Source organism: Ischnura elegans, chromosome 6 (assembly GCF_921293095.1).
Source record: "Ischnura elegans chromosome 6, ioIscEleg1.1, whole genome shotgun sequence".
Lineage (NCBI taxonomy): Eukaryota > Metazoa > Arthropoda > Insecta > Odonata > Coenagrionidae > Ischnura > Ischnura elegans.
The window spans coordinates 11254614-11277666 of record NC_060251.1 but is presented as its reverse complement, the minus strand read 5'-3'; the positions used below and the strand labels follow the sequence as shown (position 1 = coordinate 11277666).

At 38.8% G+C, this 23053-nt stretch overlaps 2 protein-coding genes across 2 annotated transcripts in view; one reads left to right on the top strand and one right to left on the bottom strand.

Moving 5' to 3' along the window:
• Window positions 1–9732: 9732 nt before the first annotated feature.
• The window catches only part of LOC124160445 (protein takeout-like), a 59244-nt gene continuing 45923 nt past the window's right edge, over window positions 9733–23053 (bottom strand). Inside the window, exons 8-10 of the mRNA XM_046536300.1 lie at window positions 13476–13609; window positions 10973–11125; window positions 9733–9967 (exon numbers count right to left, since the gene is read on the bottom strand). Coding sequence (XP_046392256.1) covers window positions 9810–9967; window positions 10973–11125; window positions 13476–13609 — 445 coding nt within the window. The 3' untranslated portion in view covers window positions 9733–9809. The remainder of the gene's footprint in view (window positions 9968–10972; window positions 11126–13475; window positions 13610–23053) is intronic.
• LOC124160477 lies at window positions 21605–22468 on the top strand. Its single transcript, XM_046536330.1, has 2 exons — window positions 21605–21779; window positions 21949–22468. Exons 1-2 carry the CDS (start codon window positions 21674–21676, stop codon window positions 22440–22442), a joined length of 600 nt encoding a protein of 199 aa, XP_046392286.1. The 5' UTR covers window positions 21605–21673; the 3' UTR covers window positions 22443–22468.

Below are 23053 nucleotides of genomic sequence, written 5' to 3'. Positions count from 1 at the left end.
TTTCAGAGAAGTTTAATGCAGGCATGTTGGTATGTATATTAGGTCTACTGCTAGTTTTTGCATGAGAAACTTTTATAATATAAAACTTCAGTGTATAAAGGGAAATAAAATACGAAATTACTTTTATAATTCCTCGTTCTTCACATTTGTCATTTTTCTCTTTGTTGATGCGCGTGTGGTATTGAGGGCGCCAGCGTGGTAGCGTACCTTTTGAACTGTTGGCACAAATTTTCATTATTTTTTACATGCCGTGTTCTTAAATATTTTTATTATTGCTAATATGAGCTGTTGATATATTTTTCCATCATTCTGGGATATTTCGGGTAGGGAAAGATGAAATGGGAGCTGAAAAATGAAGAAAATAAGTGAAAGAATTGCGAAAAAAAGGAAAGGATGATAATTTTTAATGTGTACTTTTAATCAGTAGCGGAAACTAATCCCCCCAAATCTACATCATTATCATTAATTATCATGATTTAGAACTTTTCACCTCTCAGAAACCTAGTAAGAAATATGAATCTTAATATAATCATTTTCATTCCTACAAATTATTGCAAAAGTGATGAAAATCAGTGGGGGGCTGCCCCCCGAAAATGGTGGGTGATGGAGGAAAACGGATGTCATATTCGTTTCAGGAGGTCATTTTACATAAGAATCAGCAGGAATGGTACCAGGGCTCGAAAAAAAATTGTTTTTTGCCGTCCAGTGTCATTTGAATTGAAAAAATTCAAATAATTTTTTTGCCATCGATTTATATGAGCTGTATTATTTCTTTTTAAAGGTGAAAGTGTGCATTATTGCTTTTTTAATTTTGTTTAGCACAGCAGTGACTGAAAAGTAGCGTGATAGCTGTAAATGACGATGAAACAACGGATGGCGCGGAAGAGTATAAAGTTACATTTACATTACATACATTTTGACCATTATTATAAGGTTGAACGACCTTAAAAGCATTCATCTCTGAAGAATCGTAAGCTAAACTTTTTTTCCCCTTCGCTTAACAATCCTGTCAAGGTTAGAAATGAGGTTTCAGCAACCTTCATCAAACCGAATGGATTCCTGGCATTATTTCATCTAGCCAGGAAAATATTTCGCTGTGAAATCATGTAATGCCGCACCCAAGTCTTCCATCAGAAAACAAGTGAGCGTGTCTAATGACGATTGCCCTTGGCGACTAGTTTACGATTTTCAACTTTATAAATTTCCCTTGTACCTATCACCACGATCCACTGTTGCAAGTTTATGTTACTAACTCAGGTATGTTTTTTTTTATTTTCTCGCATCTAATTCGTATTTCTCTGGTACTATTAGAGATTAATAATAGCATGGGCTGAGTTTGTGGATGCAGTCTCTAGGTGACTCCGAGTCTTCAGAAAGCTTAGTGGTAGTGGATCTGAGCAATAATTGTTTTAGACAAGAATGCGAATTCATTAGAATTAGAAGCTAATGCATTTTTTTCGAAGTCGAAATAATATTTTATCTTCTAAAAATTATGGAGCAACGAATCAGTGGGGAAAGTGTAAATATACTCGTGGTGAACAGCATAATGATTATTTGCTTACGTAGGAATACCGAAAGCCCGTGCCATACTTATAAAGGCCGTTTTACACGGTACACGGAATTGCGCAATCTGATGTACGTGCGAAGGCGCAATCAAAATTGCGTTAAAGCGGTGAATTGCTAGAACACATGCGAGAATGCGTGGACGCGAAACGGCAAAATAGCCCATGTTCTAATTTCGTTCATGCATTCGCGCAATTCCACGCAATTTTAGAAATTAATGCAGCTCTAACCTTCGCAATTCCGTGTACCGTGTAAAACGGCCTTAAGAGGTGGTGGGTTTCAATTGATTGAGATGGAGAGATGTAGATTAAATATCTCCTACTTTTTATAAAGCGGGGTATTATTTTCTGGGTGGCGCGCAAGTGTTTTAAATAAAGGCAAATAAGAAATGAGGGGATAATAAGCCAATGTGTTATGAGTAATTTTTTCATAGTTTTGAGGAAAAATATCGTTAAAGTAGTTTTGTGTTATTGGGAAAAAGTTTGATGAAAAAATTCAATATGTCCCTTAATGTCAGCACAGAACAGAGACCTACTCGTATCCCTTGGCCACAAGGTTTTTGTGTATATCTTCTAACCATTTCTGTACCTAAGTCTGCCAAGAAAAAATACCACTTGTACCCCTCGGCTTTTCACCGCCACATATGAATTTAGATAATGAAGAGAAGTAAATTTTCAAATATTATGGTACAGCACTTCAAAATGAGACATGTTCTAATAATACTCCGCCGATGCTTCAGGATGGAATTGATAAAAACTACAGGATTCATTAAAATCATTCAAATTCACCTATTCATGTTTAAAAAAGGTATTAATTTACCGATAGGATTCACTTATGGTCATTTAGTGCAGTTTAAAAATGATGGCTATTGTAAACTTTCTCGGCGGCCAAAAAGAAACCTGACGGAAAGTATTAGTGACATGTGAAGCCATTGTTTCAATATAATTATTACACGTTGAAGATTATTTCACATTGCTGAATACAATTCAAAACATAAACATTAGTATGTTGTCGGTAAGCATAAAATGCCATCGATAAATATCCTTACTCGGTGATACTGATTGTTAAAACCCATGGTAAAAACCAAACACAGTGACGAGCTTGACATAGTCATGTAGAAAGTGGCGTCGCCAGGAGGGTCCGGACCCCCTCCCGAAATATAAGAACACAATCATTTTTCTTCATAAAAGAAAACAAAATATTGAAAAGTCATGTATTTAAAAAAATGTTTCTTTAACAAATGAAGTTTTTTCGATTATGAAAAGTGTTAAAATTAGTTAAAAAGCCATTACTTAGTACCTTGTTTTTCAAAAATTTCCCCCCTGGTTTTGGACCCCCCCGCCCCCGAACGAAATTCCTGGCTACGCCACTGCATGTAGAAATTCTTTTCCTCTTCATTTTCTAGAAAAATTTTGGCAGATTTAATTAATTATACTACCTTCGGGTGGTAGTATAATATTAACAAAATGAATTCGCTGTAAGTATTATAATCTATTGAAAAAGTCATCATCATGATTCGTCAACGATCCTAAGAAAGGTTTGACGCAGCTCTCCATTCCTCTCTCCTATCCGCTAACCTTTTTATAGCGACGTATTTCTTCTCTTTCACATCCTTTATAACCCTTTGTCCTATGTAACTCAATCGGTACCGTCCCTTGCTCTTCTTCCCTTCCACCTGTCCTTCTACGATTGCCTTCATCAGGCCATCATACCTCAAAATGTGCCCAATTAAGTTGTCCCGTCTTCGCTTTAAGGATTTTTAGAAGACTTCTCTTTCCTCCCACTCTCCTTAGCACTTCCTCGGTACTTACTCGGTCAATCCATTTTATCTTCATCATTCTTCGGTAGCAACTCATTTCGAAAGCTTCCACTCCTGACTTCTCTGCTGCGTTCAACGTCCAAGCCTGGCTGTCATAGAGAAACGTACTCCATATGTATCACCTTGAAAAAGAAGCATTATAATTTTGGTAATTTACTTGTTATTTATACATGTCAGACTAAGGTTGCGTGGAGGTAAAAGGCTAATTTTTTTTTGGTAAAACAGTCCGTGTATGCGTAAAAAATAATAGTGACTTTAGTTGCCTCACAGCGTTTTGTTTGCCGGCGTTGGCATCAGCCTGCTCTTTGGGATAGACGCCAAGGGAACCAGGTTAACGTCCGATCCGACGGACGGAGTGCTATGACTAATGTGCCGTCCCCAATTACTCGAGCAGGGATCGGAGAGTTTCTGAAAAATCTCTGCCTTCGCCGGGATTTGAACCCAGATCCAGAGGTTGGTTCACTAGCCAACACTAGCCACCACGCGAATCCGGTCCCCACTTGCGAATTTATTGTAATAGCACAAGTATGTATGGGTCATTCCACCTCAATACAATAAGCGTTTGCCCTTAGGATCTCAGATTTTGATAAAAATTTCTGTATGAATAAATATCCACTTCAAACTAAATATACCCTGAGGGACAAATGTTTGTTGAATTTTGGTGGGGTACCCATAGTTATTATAGCTAATGAGCTCTCTCGCCTTCAAATCAATTTGTTCGCCAGTATTTTGTTGATAGAATATTTTCTAGGAATTCTCTGCTGAAATTAAGTCCCGCAATTTTGTTTCATATGTGTAAAAATTTGATCTTAAAGGAAATAAGAACCGAGAATCGAATGCAAGTATAAAATAGAATCATTTTTTGTCGCTTTTGTGAGTAAAAAATATAAAGTGCGCTTATTCTGACTCATTGTTTGACAATCTCTCGTGGAAAAAGTGGGTGGTGGCTCCGGACGTAATGTCATTCAAGCGAGAAGAAACAAATGTCGTATGTATTCTTGAGATGCATTTTTATACTAATCATGATGATTAAGCTTCCTGTCACTTAATCCTGCTAACCTTGAATTAGTGCTGGAGATCACTCCAAGTGCTGTGTGCATTTCATTTGAATAAATTTAATAATCGAGTCTCGGGTAAATGTCCAACAGCACTACCTTGGTCGTTTTCTTTTGATCGAAATAAATACAATAAGCTGAAACTGCTGCAGAAATCTATCTAACTATTATTGAATATGTACTTCGAAATGTTCCTCGACGAGGTAAATAACATAAAAATATCCCACGTTGGGCAGAAGCACACGACACAAAAGGATAAAAAAACACTCACAGAACTAAATTTTCGGTGGTATACATCCACCTTCCTCAGAGTTAGGTAGGAGAGTCTCCTACCTAATTATTATTAATTAATGCTACATTTTGTATATAATCCTAAGCAAGTTAATAAACACGTAACTAGCAAGTAGTAGGAGAGTCTCCTACCTATCTCTGAGGAAGGTGGATGTATACCACCGAAAATTTAGTTCTGTGAGTGTTTTATTATCCTTTTGTGTCGTGTGCTTCTGCCCAACCTGGGATATTTTTATGTTGTTATTATTATATATGTTTATATTAGAGGATGTCTGTATGTTTGCCCGCTATGCATTCCCATACGGCTGCACGGATTGAAACCATAGCTAATACGAAGATGTATCTCATGCTCTCAAAGGAGGTAGTAGTACTTCTAGTCGTGTTCGACGCGTCGTTTGCGTCGTTTTCTCACTACCGTTTCTTACGTCACATCATAGCGCTGCTGTGGTAGGGGAATCCTGTCGGGTAGGCACACCTCTTAGCATGCTTAAAGGGATAACGTAACTCAAACGATTCTACACTTAGTCCTCTTGATACAAAATTTTGTTGAGTTATGCGTTCACGCAACGTTTTTGGATTACGCACGTACGGATACACATAATGATCAAGGTTGTGGAGCGAGATGTAAGCTGAAGTACTACATGGAAATCGTTTTTTCCATTGCTTGCTGTTACATATGCATACCATCATCATGTCTACTTTTCTTCTTCACTGAAAATTCTGCCATGTGACCACGAGTTCCAAGTTTCCCTCTTCTGTGGGTACTATACTTCCCGAGGAACGCCGGAAACAGCACAACATGTCCTCTACATATGAAAATCAACAATGGATATCACACACGCCCATGTTGTGGAAGGGGCAACCTATCCAGGCGGGACTCGAACCCCTGACCTTCGTTAGTTATTCATTCGAGAGTTCATCATTATGATAGTACATATATTATATAGTATAGTAATATTCATTTATGATAGTACTTTTCGAAAATCGTATAGATTTGTGACAGAAGTAAACATATAACGGGTGACGTTTTCGTTACTTTACTACCAGAATAATTTATGATTGGCTTGGTCGTTGTCGTTCATTGAAATTAATTTTCTTCAGTCCCACTGGGTATACGAATCCTAATTTTTTTTAATCTTCCTAGGAATCGCGTCGCTTATCAGAACTGCGGCTGCTTGAATTATTATTTGCAATAGTTCTCAGAAAGTTCTATATCCTCAAGCTAAAGAAATGCGCTGCAGTTGACTTGCTAGTTACGTGTTTATTAACTTGCTTAGGATTATATACAAAATGTAGCATTAATTAATAATCCTGTACTCAAATTGGTTTCAGCCAATTTGCGAAGATATTATTATAATACAGTTGCTATCGTTCTATAATTCGAATAGATGCACCTCTTCATCTTGACGCAGAACGACCAGCAGAATTTTAATTTCCAATTTTACCTGCCTTAGATGAAAGCTCCCGGTACGGATGACGTAATCATAGCCCGGTAGTGACGCTGCTGGAATCAAAAGAAATGATATAGATTAAAGTTGAAGAATCGAGTTTGGATCGAAACTCGAATATCATGGTTTGATCTCGATTTACTCGATATTCGACCATTAAAACTTTATTTTCTATGTTCACCGGAATCGATTCTTCCATCCTTAGATACCTCCTATAGTTTCATGATCAATGCCTTCCCGCTTCTTCATAAAGAAATCTGGCGTACAAAAACCTACCTGTGAGTTTTTTAGGGTTTAGATCCGTTCTCGGGAAAACTTATTGTATTTTAAGTTATCTTCCGTGCATTTTTCTCTGAAAATATCGAATTATTCTGGAAGTAATCAATATATTGCATTTATAATGAACTGATGTGGAAAGATATGAAGATGAATGTTAGGTATCTGATGTTCTGCGAGATAAAAAAAAACCATATGAAAGACATTTGGAATTGTCCACGAAGCAGGGAAGTGAAGCCTTTGTTAAATAGGTTATGAAAAGAGAATGGTAATCATCAGTTTTGTTGGATATTACACTATTACTTATATCACTTCTTTTTTATGGAATACAACGAAGTTAGTGAGGAGTAAGTTAATTTCTTCTAATGGTAATCATCGATGAAAGAATGGTTAATCGTATGGATTTCATTGAATTGTACCATAATAAATTTTCCCATACATGTTGTTGACGTTACATATAGTTTCCCATACAAACATTTGACCTTATCATTATTTTGAGAATAAATAGCAACATTTGTTTAGACGGAACAAAGACGATTCAATGCATGAATTTATTTCTATATTAACTAATTCCCTGTGGTTACCACCGAATATTATTTCCTATTTACGAGGTGATTTTTGGTATGGTAAATATTTATCCTTTCTCTAATTTCTCTTCCACGTATACTGTAGCTCTATTTTCAACTCTCGTATTTTGGATAAATAAATTTCCTTTTATCTTTAAAATAATGCATTGATATCCATTTCTCATTTATATTATGATACATTAGCTATTGCGCACAAGCATCAACCTGTTCTGATAATTACGACATTTTCATTCTAAGGCTAATATGAGTGCACGTAATATCAACCTAACCTAAAAGCAAGGCTCGCCGGAAGGAGTTATTAAAAATGCGACTTTTTATCATAATTTTCAAAACAAACAGCATTGAAAGTTAACTTTGTATTTAGAAAATTGATCCCATATGACTGGGAGATCGCTCTGAATAACGAAAAACTTATGGAAATGATTTAATGTTGCTGTGAACTGGAGACTATTTGACGCAAGAAAAGAAAGATATCTCTCATCCCTCTTTTATACTTAGAGCGGTCAATCTTCCGGAAAACATGGAGAGTCAGGGCAAGTCACGGGATTTCTGGGAAAATTTTTAGGAGTTCTGGAAAAAATCCCATATGCTGTAAGCCTGGTAAATATGGAAAAGGCAACGGCCAGATATCACATGAAGATCAGTGCAAAGAAAACAAAGATATTAGTATTTCGTTTTAACGGTGATTGGGTGTTCTCAGTTGATGGCCAGCCATTGGATTTCATTCTTACTCTAACACTATAAAAATCCATATTGATATAAAATATAAACTTTAATTTTCCGGGTGAGAGCCCGCGAATTCTCGGGAGGTGTCGCTGATGGTCTAAGGGTAGTGCCGAGAGAGAGGAGGAGCGAACTTAACGTTGCCAAATGTACATAGCCGCTCTCCTTTGTCACTGAAAACGTCGGTTCCGAGACAGTATACCGGCTCATTTTGAAGGTATTGAGGATAACCCTTTCATAGAAGCCCATGACATTGTCAGCTACCTCGCTGAATGATGCTCCGGTTATGAAAGGCATATACTTAGAACACATACAAGGAGAACGCGTGAGGTTTGGCAACACTGCCCACGAGAAGATTCCCCCTTGCTTTATCCACACCAGCTCACTGGCAAAGATAAAATGAAGATAGAATAGCCTCAAGGTAGTCGCGGGGGTCATCAGTGGAGCTCTGCTAAACAGCTTCCGCACTTGGCCAAAATCAGTCGGCTGCCAATACTTCCCATTCCACGCTTTCAACGGAGAAATGGTTCACAAGCCCGCACTCTGGCGGAGTAATCGGAAACCTACTCTTGAGCGCGCTCTCGTATGGCTATCGACGGAAAAATCTGTGGAATATTCTTAAGTATAGAATCATATATTTTATTACAGAAAAGTATTTTTCTGTCATTCGTTAATACTGCACCTACAGTAATAAATGAAGCATCATTTTAAGCGTTGACTCACCGGCTTCTGTCAAAAAATATTATCTCAATCTCAAATTTCACTCTTTGGCTAACTTTTAAGTCACATTAATGGGTAAATAGTAAAGTTTCGATTTTTTTATGTCGATCACTTGCTTGAGATTTTCCGTGGGCACACTTCTTTTTATTCTAAACAACAAAATAAGTTTTAAAAACCCGTTAAGTCCATAACTAAACCAAGAAAACGTGGCACAAGTAGGCAAAGAGATTGAAAATGAAATCTGAGCGAAACTGCGAAATATTCGCACGGGCTACCTATTATTCTTCTATTTCTGTAGGAAGAGCAAGGCATGGTTTCGCATATTATAGCCTACGTCGCCTTAGTGATGGCATTGGAATTCTTCCATCCCTTTCTCCCCAATCCTTTCCCTGGAGGCGTCATCGAGCTCACGTCGCCGCGGCGCTCCCTTTCCCTTTTTCCTTCTCCCCACACCCCTCCATATTTCATTTCATACTCGGAAGCTTTAAATTCCTATACCTGGAGAGTAATCATATCCCTCGAGCGGGCGCGCCTGATGTTTTTACACGACTAGGCGCGTGGCTTACTTTGTTCACGATGTATGCGTTTACATGATAACATTCGATTTTTGTTAAAATTTATCTTTATTTATAGAAATCAGTTCAAGCTTGTACATTGTAGTTGATACAGATATAAAGGTACGCAAGCCGGATATATAAAGGTATATAGGTTTCACGGCCGGTCGCGCGGAGTAATTTATACGCCATGGGTGTTCCTCTGGCCGATCTAAAAAAAAAAATGCTACATTTCATTGAGCTTTAAAAAATCACGATGTAGACAGTCAAAATGACATTGCAAGAATACGCGAGGCCATTCAAGAAAATCAAAGCACGATGTACACGGCCGATCGCCCGGCGTACTACTTTGTACGCCACGGATGTCGGTTCCTCTTGATAATCTAAAAATAAAGTAGCTACAATAGGAAAACTCGCACTATAGACAATTAAAGAATAACTGTAAGAATATGCGAGGCCATTTTCAACCAGAATGTACGTACAGTGCTGAAATCCTTGGTTTTCGAAGGTTGGCGTACTTAATACGCCAGCGCGCCCGCTCGAGGGATATTAATGCACATAGCACGCCATTACACCCCAAGCCGATTGAAAGTTGGCAAGTTCAGGTGGCGCTTTTTTCAGGTCTCTAGTCATCAGGTTGTAGGTAAAGATAAATTTTCTTAAATATTTTAATAAAAATATTATTTCCTATTTACAAAGTGATTTTTGGTATGGTAAATATTTATCCTCTCACAAATTTCTCTTTTCTTCTCATATTTTATCAATATTCTGCTTCATACTTCTTCTGGAAAAATGGCATCTAATGGAACTTTTCTCGTTATGCCGTTGACTATCTTCCTGATGGCTTTAGCCAGAGCATCGGCTATCGGAGGTCCGAATTCTTTTTGTATCTCCCTCCAGTTTTCGTTCAGGAAATAGTTCATCTGGTTGCCTGCAAAGGAAAAAGGAAAGAAGTGATTTAAGGAGCATACCATTGTTAATTTTTTATGGTTTGTCCATGGAATTTTATGAAAATTAGTGTGGCAGTCCCAACGTGGTCGCAAAAGATTTTATCCAGTGTACTTTAAATTCTTTTGATTTTGTGAGAATGGGAGTAAATGTTGCCGAAATGGTTTTACACTCTTAATAGTATTTCGCGTTTGACTTAATACTTAGAATATTTTAATACCTGTGCAATGCTATTTTATTCAGATAGTTTATTTTGAATTTTTTAATTCCCTGATTTTTTATATCCTTACTTTAGATAGTCATTATTAGAACTGAATCCTATTTTTATAGTCGATGGAGACATAAATAATTTACAGACTGCTCTATAGGTCTGGAAACACGATACTTTTTCATGTAAGAGTTAATGTCTCGTTATATGTACGCGTGAATGAGCGCGAAAATGCGCAGAGTAACCAATCTACTTGTGCGAACGTATAAATAGCAAAATAGAACCTGTTCTAATTTGGTTCATGCATTCGTACATGTTCCGTTCCGGTTCACCAAAATCGTTCATGTATTCACACATTAACTCATACATGTTAATGTACTGTATAACCAGGCTTATGAAGCAGTCTGGAAATTTGTAAGTGCACCCTATAAAGGCCGTTTTACACGGGGCATGGAATTGCGCAGGTTAGAGCTGCATTAATTTCTAAAATGGCGCGAAATTGCACGAATGCATGAATGAAATTAGAACAGGGGCTATTATGCCGTCTCGCATCCACGCATTATCGCATGTGTTCTAGCAATTCACCGCTTTACACGACGCAATTTTGATTGCGCCTTCGCACGTACGTCAGATTGCGCAATTCCGTGTACTGTGTAAAACGGCCTTAAAAGTCTTGGAATTTCACTTTGATATTGGAGTGGCCAGACTGCTTACGAATCACTGATGAAGTAATTACTGCAAAGATTGTCTGATTGACATCGTCCAGGGGATCAATCTTACCAAGGAGTTTGTTTCCGTTGAAGAGGTTCGTGAGGGTTGTGTGCATTCGGCTGCTTTTGAAGTCGATGTGGCTGGTCCTCGGCACGAGATACTCCTTGCCATCTTCCCTCCGCTCCAAATCGCAGTCGAAACTATACACGTAGTCCACGTCGGCTGCGAACGAAGAAACGTAAATATTTTGTACTCTCTGAATAATGCAGCACCGTTTTCATCATAAGTATTGCATAAAGGATTCTCATCTCCCGCGACTGCATTCATTCCCGCCGGTGCCCGTAAATAGTGGCGCTCCAGTCGCTTGGATACTTGTCAGTACAGTAGACAATATTAGCCAGCAAGAGATACGCTACGTGGCGAATTTCATCATTTTTTAAATCGAAATACGTTCGTAAACAGTTGACTTAAGTTTAATTTTTAGCTATAAACGATTACATTCTCCGCGCAGCGTATCTCTTGCGAGCAAATAATAGGGTGGTTTCCTATTATTTTTTTTACTGCCTAAATCGAAAGATTATTACTCCTGGAGTACGAATTCCACGATTTTAGATTTTTAAATGACGATATCTATTTTTCGCGATTAAATGAAAAGTGAGATATTTCAAGCGCGCGAAAACGCGACGGCTAAGTCTAAGGCTAAGTATGAATGATGGGAAATGCCCATGTGACGTCATTATGGTTCCCACTGCAGCCAAGTGAGGTGGCCTTGGGGCGAGCATGTGTGCCCCGCTGAGATGCAGGGTGCCAGCAGGTAGCAGAGTACATTGCTAGCAGGTAGCGCTTGGCTTAAGAAAGGATTATTAATACCTTATCAAATGCAGGAAACTTTCCGACCATAGGCAGTTTTAATAGGTGATTATTAAGACATGTTTCCTGAGCTCTGTGCCTCATGCATGCATTGGTAATCTCAGACGATGTAAAACTCCTATCTACTGGTATAGAAACTAGGTCCCTGTGACGTTACGTGGAGTGGCATCGCAAGGGCGCCAACCTGGCCTTTTCCAAATGCGGTTAAAACTGACCATTGCCATTCGTCTAAACTGGGATTTCTAAAACCAAATAATTTGTATATTATGAACACACTAATGGTGGGTAACGAATCGCAAACAATACCTTTCGTTTTCTTTGATGAAGGAAACTACCCTATTGTATTCATAGGAATCCTAGCGACTGGTGCGGCGACCGTCGGGATGCAATGGAGTAAAGGGGAGTGGAGAAGAGTGGTGCCTCTTTTAGTAATACAAAGTCAATGGATTTCATGTTACGGAGGCTAATGCGGATTCAGAAAATGAATGAGACCAGTATGAGTGAGGAATTGATCCACTAAATGCGCTGTATGTATTTCTTAATACGATTAATCAATCCCTCACGAACTGTCGTGGTGTATACAGGATAAATGGGGTAAATCCCATCAACTCTGACCTATATCTCAAATGCATACGTTTATCCTCATTGGATATCATTCACTCAATCAGAGATTCAACTATAAGACGGGTTTTAATAGGTGAGGGTAGAGGTCACCCCGGAGTGAATTTTTAACATTAAGTGTAGGGAAGGCCACCTCGCACTTCGAGGATTTTATTTGAGGGTGCCGAAAAGTTCCAGCCGGGATATGAACCCACTATTCCTCGATCAGCAACCAAGTACTCTTCCCAGCAGGCTACCACGCTTTTGACAGTGCAACCGAGAACAATTACGTTTTTCTCATTTTCGAAAAGCAATAAATTCAATTAATTACAACATGTAAAACTTAAAATTTCCAGTTTATGTCAATTAAGATAATATAGGTAGATAAAATGAAGTGAATTTTGTATATAAGCGAAAGTTTCACGTCAATTGTTTGATACACGTACCATCTGAAATACGGAGTATATGCCCCCCACAAACAACTCAATCAGCGATCGGGCAATATCTGAAAAAGATCTGCCACCGCCGGGATTTGAACGCGGAACGTCCGCGAGGGAAGCCAAAGGCCTCTCCACCACAACAACCAGATACCCCCACGCTTAGCAGCTACTATGCTGACATAGGTTGTACCCAACTGTGCAGTAATGGCGCCAGGTGTGACCTTAAACAACTTATTGCTTGACAGATGATCCGGTGAAGACTCCTTAAATATTATATAATGAAATGTAAAATACTTTATACTACACATGAATTAAACACTGCTCGACCTATCTTTCAACGAGACACGTCATCATCTGGTACATTTGCATCGAAGACACAGAAGAAATAGCCACACAAAAATTCATTTCAATCGTTTAAAAAAAACGGTACTGTTTGAAATGAGTTTGTGTGTGACTATTTCTTCTGTGTCTTCGATGCCAATGTACCAGATGATGACGTGTCCCGTCGAAAGATAGGTCGAGCAGTATTAAAGTTATGTGGAATTCTTAAGTTTTTTTCATTTCAATGTGTTAACTAGATTCCATTAAGTATCGCCGGAGACAATGGATCCTTAAATGTCTCTTTCAGCACTAGTTCTTGTAATTAGGATTACTTATCTTACTCAAGGTTATGTTGAGGTTTCCTTTTCCAACGATGGGTAGGAGCAGGATTCTTCTGTGTACTTCATGATTGGAGTTTATCTCCAGTCTTGGGGCAAACAGATTCCATCGGAAACTGGGCGGGGAGACCTTATTCCTAGGAAGGTTTAAAATAAGACCAGACAGCATTAATTTTCTGGCAAAAGATCCTAATGGTGACTTAATGGTGTGGGTCTGTGATTTAAAACTCTAAGATCCGATCACTATACTTCATATTTATACATCATTTGCTGGTTAAATGTACTGGGGATTAAAATTGGTGGAAGTATTAGCTGGCGTTCTCTGAAAAATGCATTAGAGTACAGCAACTGAAACTCAGATTATTTTACGATTACCGCGGTAGGGCTGCAATAGTGAGAAACAATTCACGAGTAATTGCAAAAACTTAACTCATATTTGTTGATCAATAAAAAAGTTTAGTAAGAAACCTGTTGAGGGACTTAGTACGCATCAATTATGGGGAAGAAAAAAGTGCACATCATATCATTAAGCCGTCATAGTGACAAAAAATGGTTTTGTGAAGTTTATGAGTTCTCTTATTGAATTTTGAACATTTGTCGCACAAGATAAATGTTATAATCACTAGACAATTTCAAAATGTTCCGCGTATTATTTTTTCAATGGTGATTAGGTGATTTTGGAGCCTGATATCCCAGCATGCCTCTTCATTATCCCACTAAGGGATCTCAGGCTGCTGGGAGGGGGATGGAATTCTGGAATCCCATTTCAATTGCTCCCTGTTCATAATATATTTCTATTTGTTTGGGCAATGTTGAATATAAGTTTACTCTAGTTGTTAGTAGAAAAAGTAGTGGCAATAAATTAGAGCTGAAAAAAACTAAAATATCGTCAGAAATGCGTCGCATTTGGTCTCATTCTTTTTTAAATCTTGAGCATGTTATCCATTTATCGAAGCTATAGATACATCTTCGGGCACTGAAATTCGCTCATCTAGTATTTGTCCTCTAAAAACGGAGAATTGAAGCAGGTTGGCCGAAAAAGTTGGTGAGACGGGGTAGGGATGAAACACACTTCGATTCCATGGATTTTCAAATTTTCCAGAAAATTCTTTAATAGTTTTCCACAATTCTAGGAGTGAATAGTGTCACCCACATAAGGTTTGCAACCCGTCTCGATATAAAGTACTTAATTTTTTAACCATATTTAGAATATAAATATTTCTCGGGTTTCTAGCCGAGTGAGACTTTTTTGGTCTAACGTTTCGACGGAACACTCTTCCATCGTCCTCAGAGAATGAATTATCAAATTCATTCTCTGCACCAAATTAGAACAGGTTCTATTTTCTGTGCATGCATTCGCACAAGTTGGGTGGTTACACGGTGCATTTTGGCGTTCATTCCCGCGTTCATACATTTAGACATTAACCCGTACGTGTTAATGTATCGTGTAACCAGGCCTTAACACTGTGGGGGAAAAAGCGTGTGGTATTCGTTCGATTTTGAATTAACGGGAAAATAAGCGTTAAACTTGGAACACGCATAGTTGCTTACACTTATTTTAGTGCGCTTTGCAACCGCGTTCTGCTTTTTCGAAATTTGAATCGTGGAAGAAGACCCTTCGGAATTTAAATTACATATATGAAGAAAACGTGGATATGATTTGGAATTGATGAGTAAACTCTATAGAAGACAGACTCAATGTCAACGCCTTGTGTGCGGTAGTTTGCTGTTATAGTATTTCAGGGGAATGATATATGCGTAAAGTGTACGCTAATTTTTTCAACAAAGACCACAAAGCTAAGAAGCTAATTTTTCGTTAAGTTCTTATTTTTATTTTTTTCATCTAGTCCATTTCCGTCCAGAAAACGTTTAGCTTGTTATTGTGAAGTTATATAGGTGTGTTGCTCCTATGGTCTTCTTTACAAATCCAGTGTAATATTTTGGTGATACATAAGCTTGTTTCTTCAGAATGACTCTTCAACGAGCTCAGAATCTAATGTCGTCCTATTTCTACGAGTGACCCTGATAGAAAGCATGAATCTTTAGGGCAAGGATTTTTGGATAAAGGAAATTAAAATTATGTATACAATACGATTTTCTGTTTATTTTTATGATTCTTGCATGCAATTCACAAAGAGTAGGCGTCCATACTGAATTTCCGTTTCGCATCCGTCTATTTTCGTCATTGAGATTATTTCGATCGGCTTCAAGAATCAGCTAATGAGTGGATTAAGTCATTGCAAGCTTCAACAATGTATGTGTTACAATTCGACAGCAAAAAGGAGTGCGGGTTTTCTTCAAGAGGTATCCGCTTCAGAATGGTAGGATGTAGCCGTGTGGCTGCGATGGTGGGGAGAAATGGGTAAATCACCTTTTGAGGGAAGAAATTTGGATAGGTGGTGAAGGGAGAGGAAGAGAATAAATAAGGCTATGGGTGGGATGGAACCTTGCAGATCTCGCTGGAAACTAAATAGAGCTATTAAATGACGTAAGAGAGAGAAGCTGGAGTGATTTGAATAGTGTACCGCATAGGCGGATCTAGGGGGGGGGGGGCAAGGGGCGTAACCCCCCCCCCAGACTCATAAAAAATATGCAAGATTTATAATACGGTCCAGCTGTCATTGCGTTCGTTTTGTATTACTGGGTATCCTTGTGCCCCCCAGAAAGAAATCCTGGATCCGCCCCTGGTGTTAATGGTATATTAATGGTATAATAATATACTGGTAATGGTATATTAACAGTGTTAATATACCATTACCGGTGGAATACTTTTTCTGAAAAACTTCACCCAAGACCATTGTTGTATTAATTCTTAGAGTGCGGAAACGTTTTTTATGCGTTTTGCACGCTGACTGTGGCATTTGCCCGAAATCTTTGTTTCTACCTGGATATCTTGCATTTTCCCTCACCATAAGGATCGCTAAGGGGCAGCTCGCTAAGTCTACCAGAGCAGCCCTCGTGGTCGGGGGTTTCTTCTGTACTGGCTTGTACCTTTCCGTTCGCCATTGTTGTGGAATTTTGCGTCCATTCCTCATCCTACCTTGAATCAGGACTCATTGCTATTTCTTTATGTCTTTCCTATGTAATTGGGCCCTATAATTTCTGTTTTTTTTTATTTTTTGTTTTTTCCCGGCGAACAATTGCAGTGAAGTTTTCTCGGGTTTCACACCGGGTCAGGTCCTCCATTTCACCTTCCAACGTTTCGATGAGCAACTCGCCCATCGTCTTCAGGGATTCAGGAATCCAATACCAATTCCTCAAAATCTCGGGGTACATATACATAATTCTGAGGCCGAGGGCGGTTCAGCGTCTCCTGATTGTCTGCCAGTCCCCTCGTATTTTTAGGAGGTGGTCCCATATATGGCTTAAATTATAGCCGCAGTCTCTGTTGATGTTATTTCTGTTTTCCGAATCTGAATAGATTCTTTTACTACGTGGTCCCAGTATCCATTAGATCGACAGAGCAGCTTCGCTTCTTCCCAATGAATCATATGATTCTCCAGGATGCTGTGATCAGCCACTGCCGATTTTTCCAGCTGTCCTAATCTTAGGTGTCTGCGATGCTCTTTCAATCTCGTCTCAATAGTGCGGCCCGTCTCTCCAATGTAGGTTTTTCCGCATTCACATGGTATGGCGTACACTCCAGCTATTAATTGGGCCCTTTTCGCTTCTATAGCGTTAAGGTGTTTTTCCCCGTCCCGTCCCTTCCAACCCTATCCTACCCCAGAGGCGTCGCACAGTGGTCCCAAATCGAAAAAAGCTGGCCAAAAGTCGTTTTTTCGAAAATTTTCAAGGAATTTTTCAACCTTATTTTCGGTTTCTATAGGATATGGTCTACAAAATACACTACTAAGTTAGTATTTTTGTTTATCAGAGCGGCTGCAGTGATCCATCAAACATGGAGCATTCACCGTAAAAATCACAGTTGCGTGAAATCGGTCGATTTTGAGGAAGTTCAGCGTCATGCAGGACAACCTTTACGCGATATATTTGGCCAAAAACATTTTTAACTACAAATGTAAACATTATTACATAGTGAGACATAAATTTTATTCGGATTTTACTATGTTTACTATTTTATATTGTGGCGAAACGCCTTATTTGTATTTTTGTTTTGTTAAGTGGTTTAAATTTTATTTATATTTTTCTATGTAAGATAAATTTGGTATCAAGGGTATTGTCTTACAATTCAAAATTTGTGCCTCGTTGAACAAGTGAGAGATGACAAAAAAAAGAATTTAGTTCGCTCAGTCCCCGCTAACGTCGTCAGTTTACATGTGCGTTGCAGACGACGTTAGTGCGGTGAACGCTGGGTAGGGGAAGAATGGATAAAAGGCCGTGCACGGGAGAGCACAGGTCTCAGAAAAACAACGAACAAGTCAGCAGAGAACAAAACGGAGAGAACAAGGTGACGCACGCTACGGCTAAAACGCACCCGAGAAGGCTGAGGGCTGTGATTAAGCGGAAGGAAGGTTCCGGATCGCCGAGGGGTCGAATTTTGGAAGAAGCACTGGCCACGTGTAGCAGACACAATCAGCCGGCTGCTGGCCCGAGTGGCTTCTGGTCTCGATCCCCGCCACCGAGTGAACGAGTAAGCTTATACGCCCCTATTTCCCTTCTAGTGCAACTGATATTTGCCAAAGTAGTGTGTCCCTTAAAAGAAACCAGTGAGTGTTTCGTGCTCTCTCTCGCCCATCTCTCGTCTGAAGAAGAGGAACGATAAGTGATTAGTGTCAATTTCTCATTGTTTTCTCATTGGTTCACGAGTGTTGATTTCATCATTGTAAAATATTTAAATCGCCTCTAAGACTAAAACATGGCTTTTGTGCTACAAAGGCGTTACTGAAATATGCGCAAATTCATTGTATGATTTATTGTATGTTCGATGGTTTATTAAGGGTTTCAATTTATTTGTGTTGTAGGGTATAATTTTTTTGTGTGTTTCTTTTGGAGGGGTAATTCAAATGTCGATGGGGTTATTTCATTTCATTGTATAGTAGTCGGTTCATTAAAAGTCATTTATGTTAAAAGAAAAAGAACCGGAAAGAAATTTATTTAAGGTAGCGATTCTTCTGCCCCCCACCAATTTTACTGTCTTAATAGCAAAGCCAACGGCGCTGGTCGCCCGAAATCGCCGAACCCTAAAAATTTCTTACGTGTCGTCCCGTTTTTGCTTCCCACTCGTCCTAACGGGTAGCGGAGGAAAGGAGGTGGGGAGGGGTTTTGGGCTATACAAGACCCGAGAGGCGGGACCGGCACAATATATATTTTGTAACTTTTAGTGTTTTTTACCCGAATTTTCAAATAAAATGTACAATATCGTTTAGAAAGGCACGTGAATGCACGGTGTCTTTTGCACCAATACAAAGGGAAAAGTATATGCAACGCAGTAGTGAAGAAAATTTTTGCTACTAGTTGCTACTCCGACCTCAGGATTGATTTAACTATAATGATGCAATGCGCTGACGCGGGCGGCGCGCCGGCCTGGCTGGCGCGTGGTAGGGCTCGAGGAAATCCAGTATTTATGGGTGTTATTCAACATTGTTAGATATTTTATTTTTACAAAAAATATTTACCCTATGAATAAACATCTCTTGCCATACGTAGAACATTTTATCATTAACAGTTTCCACTTGACCTTACCTTATATTTACGCGTGCCCATGCTCTCATAAAAATTGCTTAAGGACTCGAGCGGAAGGATATATTTATGGAACGAAAGTTCGCAGCTGTGCATATTGTAATCCTCAAAAACTTGAATGCATTCAGAACAAAAAAGAATCCCTCAAATGCTATTCCACCCTTTCCTTCCGTTAGACGGATTAGTTTTCGTCCCCACGCGGCACATTGTCCCTCTGTCGCCTCCTTAGCGGCCTCCTCAACCGCATGCAGGGCAAACGACTGCGGAAGAGGCCTAAGCTATTTATTGTGCCCACCGGGAAAACCCAAACACAGCTCTATGTTTACTTGTAATGAATTGCACTTCGGCCACCGGGGATGAACGGAGTAAGCCTTTCCACCCTTCGAATGGGAATTTTCCTAGAAAATGGGGATAATAGCATTGCGAACCTCACACTCCTCACACTATGGAAAACCCAAATTACTTCTAGACATCCCTTGCCCGAAATTTTCTCGCCAGAACTCAGTTTTACTCAGATTTTGCAAAACGAAAGACATGAAAGTGAGTTTCTTCAAGCGTGGAAGATGTCGAATATCCTCGAAGTTTTGTAAAGAAGACTTGCAAGATTGAAGAAGAGCGTTCATAGTGTTATAGTGTAGTGTTTTTTGATAACCCCTGCCAAACACTTCCGTTATTATTTTTGGTGCGATAAGGGTATTTGGTTTATCTGTCGTTGTTTGTGCCTTCGGCTAAGACCTCATTGGATATGAAAAATTTCACGCGTCTTGAGATGCATGAAAAATTTATTGAAAGTGGAAAAGGATCTGTATCATTTAGAAAACAATACGTATTAAACTACTTGAGCAAGAAGTTAGAGTTACATGAGGACGATAACTCTAAAGTTATCCTGAAAAAATTTGTAGATAGTCGGTTTTTCATACATTATTTCCGCCGGTGGAAGGAAAGCAAAAGAAATGATTGGTTTTTTAGAAGAAAGTTCGCTGATTGGTTAAATGAGAAGTTGAAATTTCCTTCGCCATTAATTAAAAGTCTACCCAGTACATCCGGTAAGTATATAATGCGGAATTTGTGATGATTTTTGAGTGATATTCATACTACTTAATTCAATATATTAATTAAAATTGCTACTTTTTAAGGTTTGCCAGAGTTAGCTGAAATTGGTCGACCAAAAAAACAATTTGAGAAGTCCAGTGAAAGGGCCAAGGGAAGGACAACGGAGGATCTTAGAGCCAGCACATCGCCAGCGGAGCTAGCCTTTGCCACATCCATGAGTTATCGAAGCAAAGGTGATGAGTCTGTGGCGAAAATAATAAAAGAGGTTACAACAACCACTCCCTCAAGAGCGCGGCGAGTGCTATCAAAATGGAGAGCCAAGGAGGTGAAGCAAAGTCAGTTAACTCCCGAGGAAGCCCTTTCCATGATCGTTTCTGGTAGTTTCACGAAACATCAGTACTTGCTCCTCCGACGGACATCTAAAATGCATGGCCACTCCACGTACCCCAGTTACAAGTCTGTATTGGCAGCAAAAAATGCAACTTACCCTGAGGGTATAATGATCTCAGAGGAGAAGTGCGAGGTAGACCTGCAAAGTCTTCTGACCCACACTGCATCCAGAATTTTATCTTGCATTGCCGGAGAGATTGAGATTGGTGATGAAAGCCAATGCACTCTAATGTGCAAATACGGGTTTGACGGAAGTTCCGGTCATTCTGAATACAAACAGAAATGGAAACAGGGAGAAGGGACAGATGGAAACCTATTCGAAAGTTTCTTAGTACCACTGCGATTGACAGAAAATGTCACTGGTGAGTCATGAAAAATTATATCTTTATCCATTTTATTCACTGCTCAAAGTTTCTACGAAAAGTTTCAAATAATTAATTTCATTCGCAGGGAGCGTTTTGTGGGCAAATAGCCGACCGCCATCAACCTGCTTCTGCCGTCCCATCCGCCTCCGGTGGGTTCGGGAGACAAAATATATTTCCAAAGAGGAAGAGGAATATATTTCGCAACAACATGACTCATTGCAACAGGTGCGCATAGGAAATATCAACGTGAATTTTCATTTGATGCTGACGATGATAAACGGAAAGGTAAGTCCATCCTTCGTTAATTACAATATTAAAACATATGAAATGAGTAGCGAGCATTTTTTAAATATTTTATGCGGATGTATTGTTTAATTATTGCGTCTTACAGGTATGTGGAGCTCTCACAGAAACAAGCTCTATGAGGTGTTACATTTGTGGGGCCAGCATTTCAGAAATGAATAAGTTAGATGAAATGAAAAAAAGACCAGTAGATGAATCTAAATATTCATTCGGTTTATCGATTCTTCATTGCTATATTCGGTGTTTTGAATGCCTTTTACATATATCCTACCGCTTGAAAATTAAGAAGTGGAAGGTAAGTGAATTTTGAATGTTGCAAAACAGCTCTTAATACTATGTTTCACGTGAAAGATATGATTCGATAAATCTTTTTAGGCCAGGTCTAACGATGGAAGCAAGCAGGTCTTGGAAATTTGGAAAAAGGAAATTCAGAACTCCTTTAAAACGAGGATGGGGCTCAATGTGGACTTCCCGAAACAAAGCTACGGGACATCAAATGATGGCAACACGGCCAGACGTTTTTTTGCGGATGCAAAGCTCTCTGCTGAAATCACTGGTAGGTGATACCTTTAAATTATTCACTTTTTTCTGGAATATCTCGTGTGAGTTTAAAGCTTGTTATTTAAAATTAATTGTTAACTATCTGTGGCGAAACAATTTTTCTTACGAATTTTACCTTTACTATGGAGATTAAACTAAACATGATGCCATGATCTTTTTTCAAGGAATCGACAAAAACCTAATTAACCGGTTTGCAGTCATCCTGAAGACATTGGCGAGTGGCCTTGAGATTAATGACGCATTATTTAAAGAATACTGTTACTCAACGGCAGATTTATACGTTAAACTGTATGCATGGTATCACATGCCACCTGTCGTCCATAAGCTACTCATACATGGATCAGCCATCGCCAAAGAAGCAGCCCTTCCTATTGGCCACTTGTCCGAGGAGGCAATGGAGGCGAGGAATAAGGACATTAGAAGATTCGGGGAGCACCATTCAAGGAAATTTTCCAGGATCGCCACTAATGAAGACCTGTTTAAAAGATTACTCTTAACGTCAGACCCAATGATATCGAGTATTTCTCAGGTCCAAAGAAGGAAATTACTTCAATTACCAGTCGAGGTAAAGAGTCTATTAATCCTTGATGAATTGAGTGATCAGAGTGAAGACGACAGTGATGAGGGTTTGTCTGATAGAGATTATGAATGTATTTAATTTTTTTTGTAATAGTGACTGAGAAAGGGAAGGAAAAAATGTTAACTTTTTCACAATTAAAAAAACCAAAATTAATGGAAAATCTCAATTAATTTTTCTTACCTAATCATGTGCCCGTTAAATTATACCCAGCAGCGTAAAGAGCTTATTATAGCGTATCAATTAATTTGGCGATTAACTTGAGTTGAAGGAGTTATGAAATATTGTTTATGACATTTCAATGCTTGTAATAATGCCTCCATTGAAACTTGAGAAATAAGGAACCCCGTTTAAACTTGCTTCCCAATCCATTGGCACGTTTCAAGGAACTAGAAAGTTGTCCACTTAATTAGAATTAGATATTATAATTTTTAAACAATAATATTAATAATAGACTTATATTGTAAATTTCCAATAATGTTAACTTATTTTTTGTATCAATTACGATCAAACATATGGGAAAATAGAAAATGCTCTTTTGGGTCATTCAAAATCAGTTGTTCAGAGATTGTCCAAATATAAACAATGCAGTTCATTTTATACGCATATACATGTTTTAAATAAGTTATTCAGTTTTATAAGATGCATAATTTGTATTTACTATCACATGGATAATCTCGAATTCCATTGTT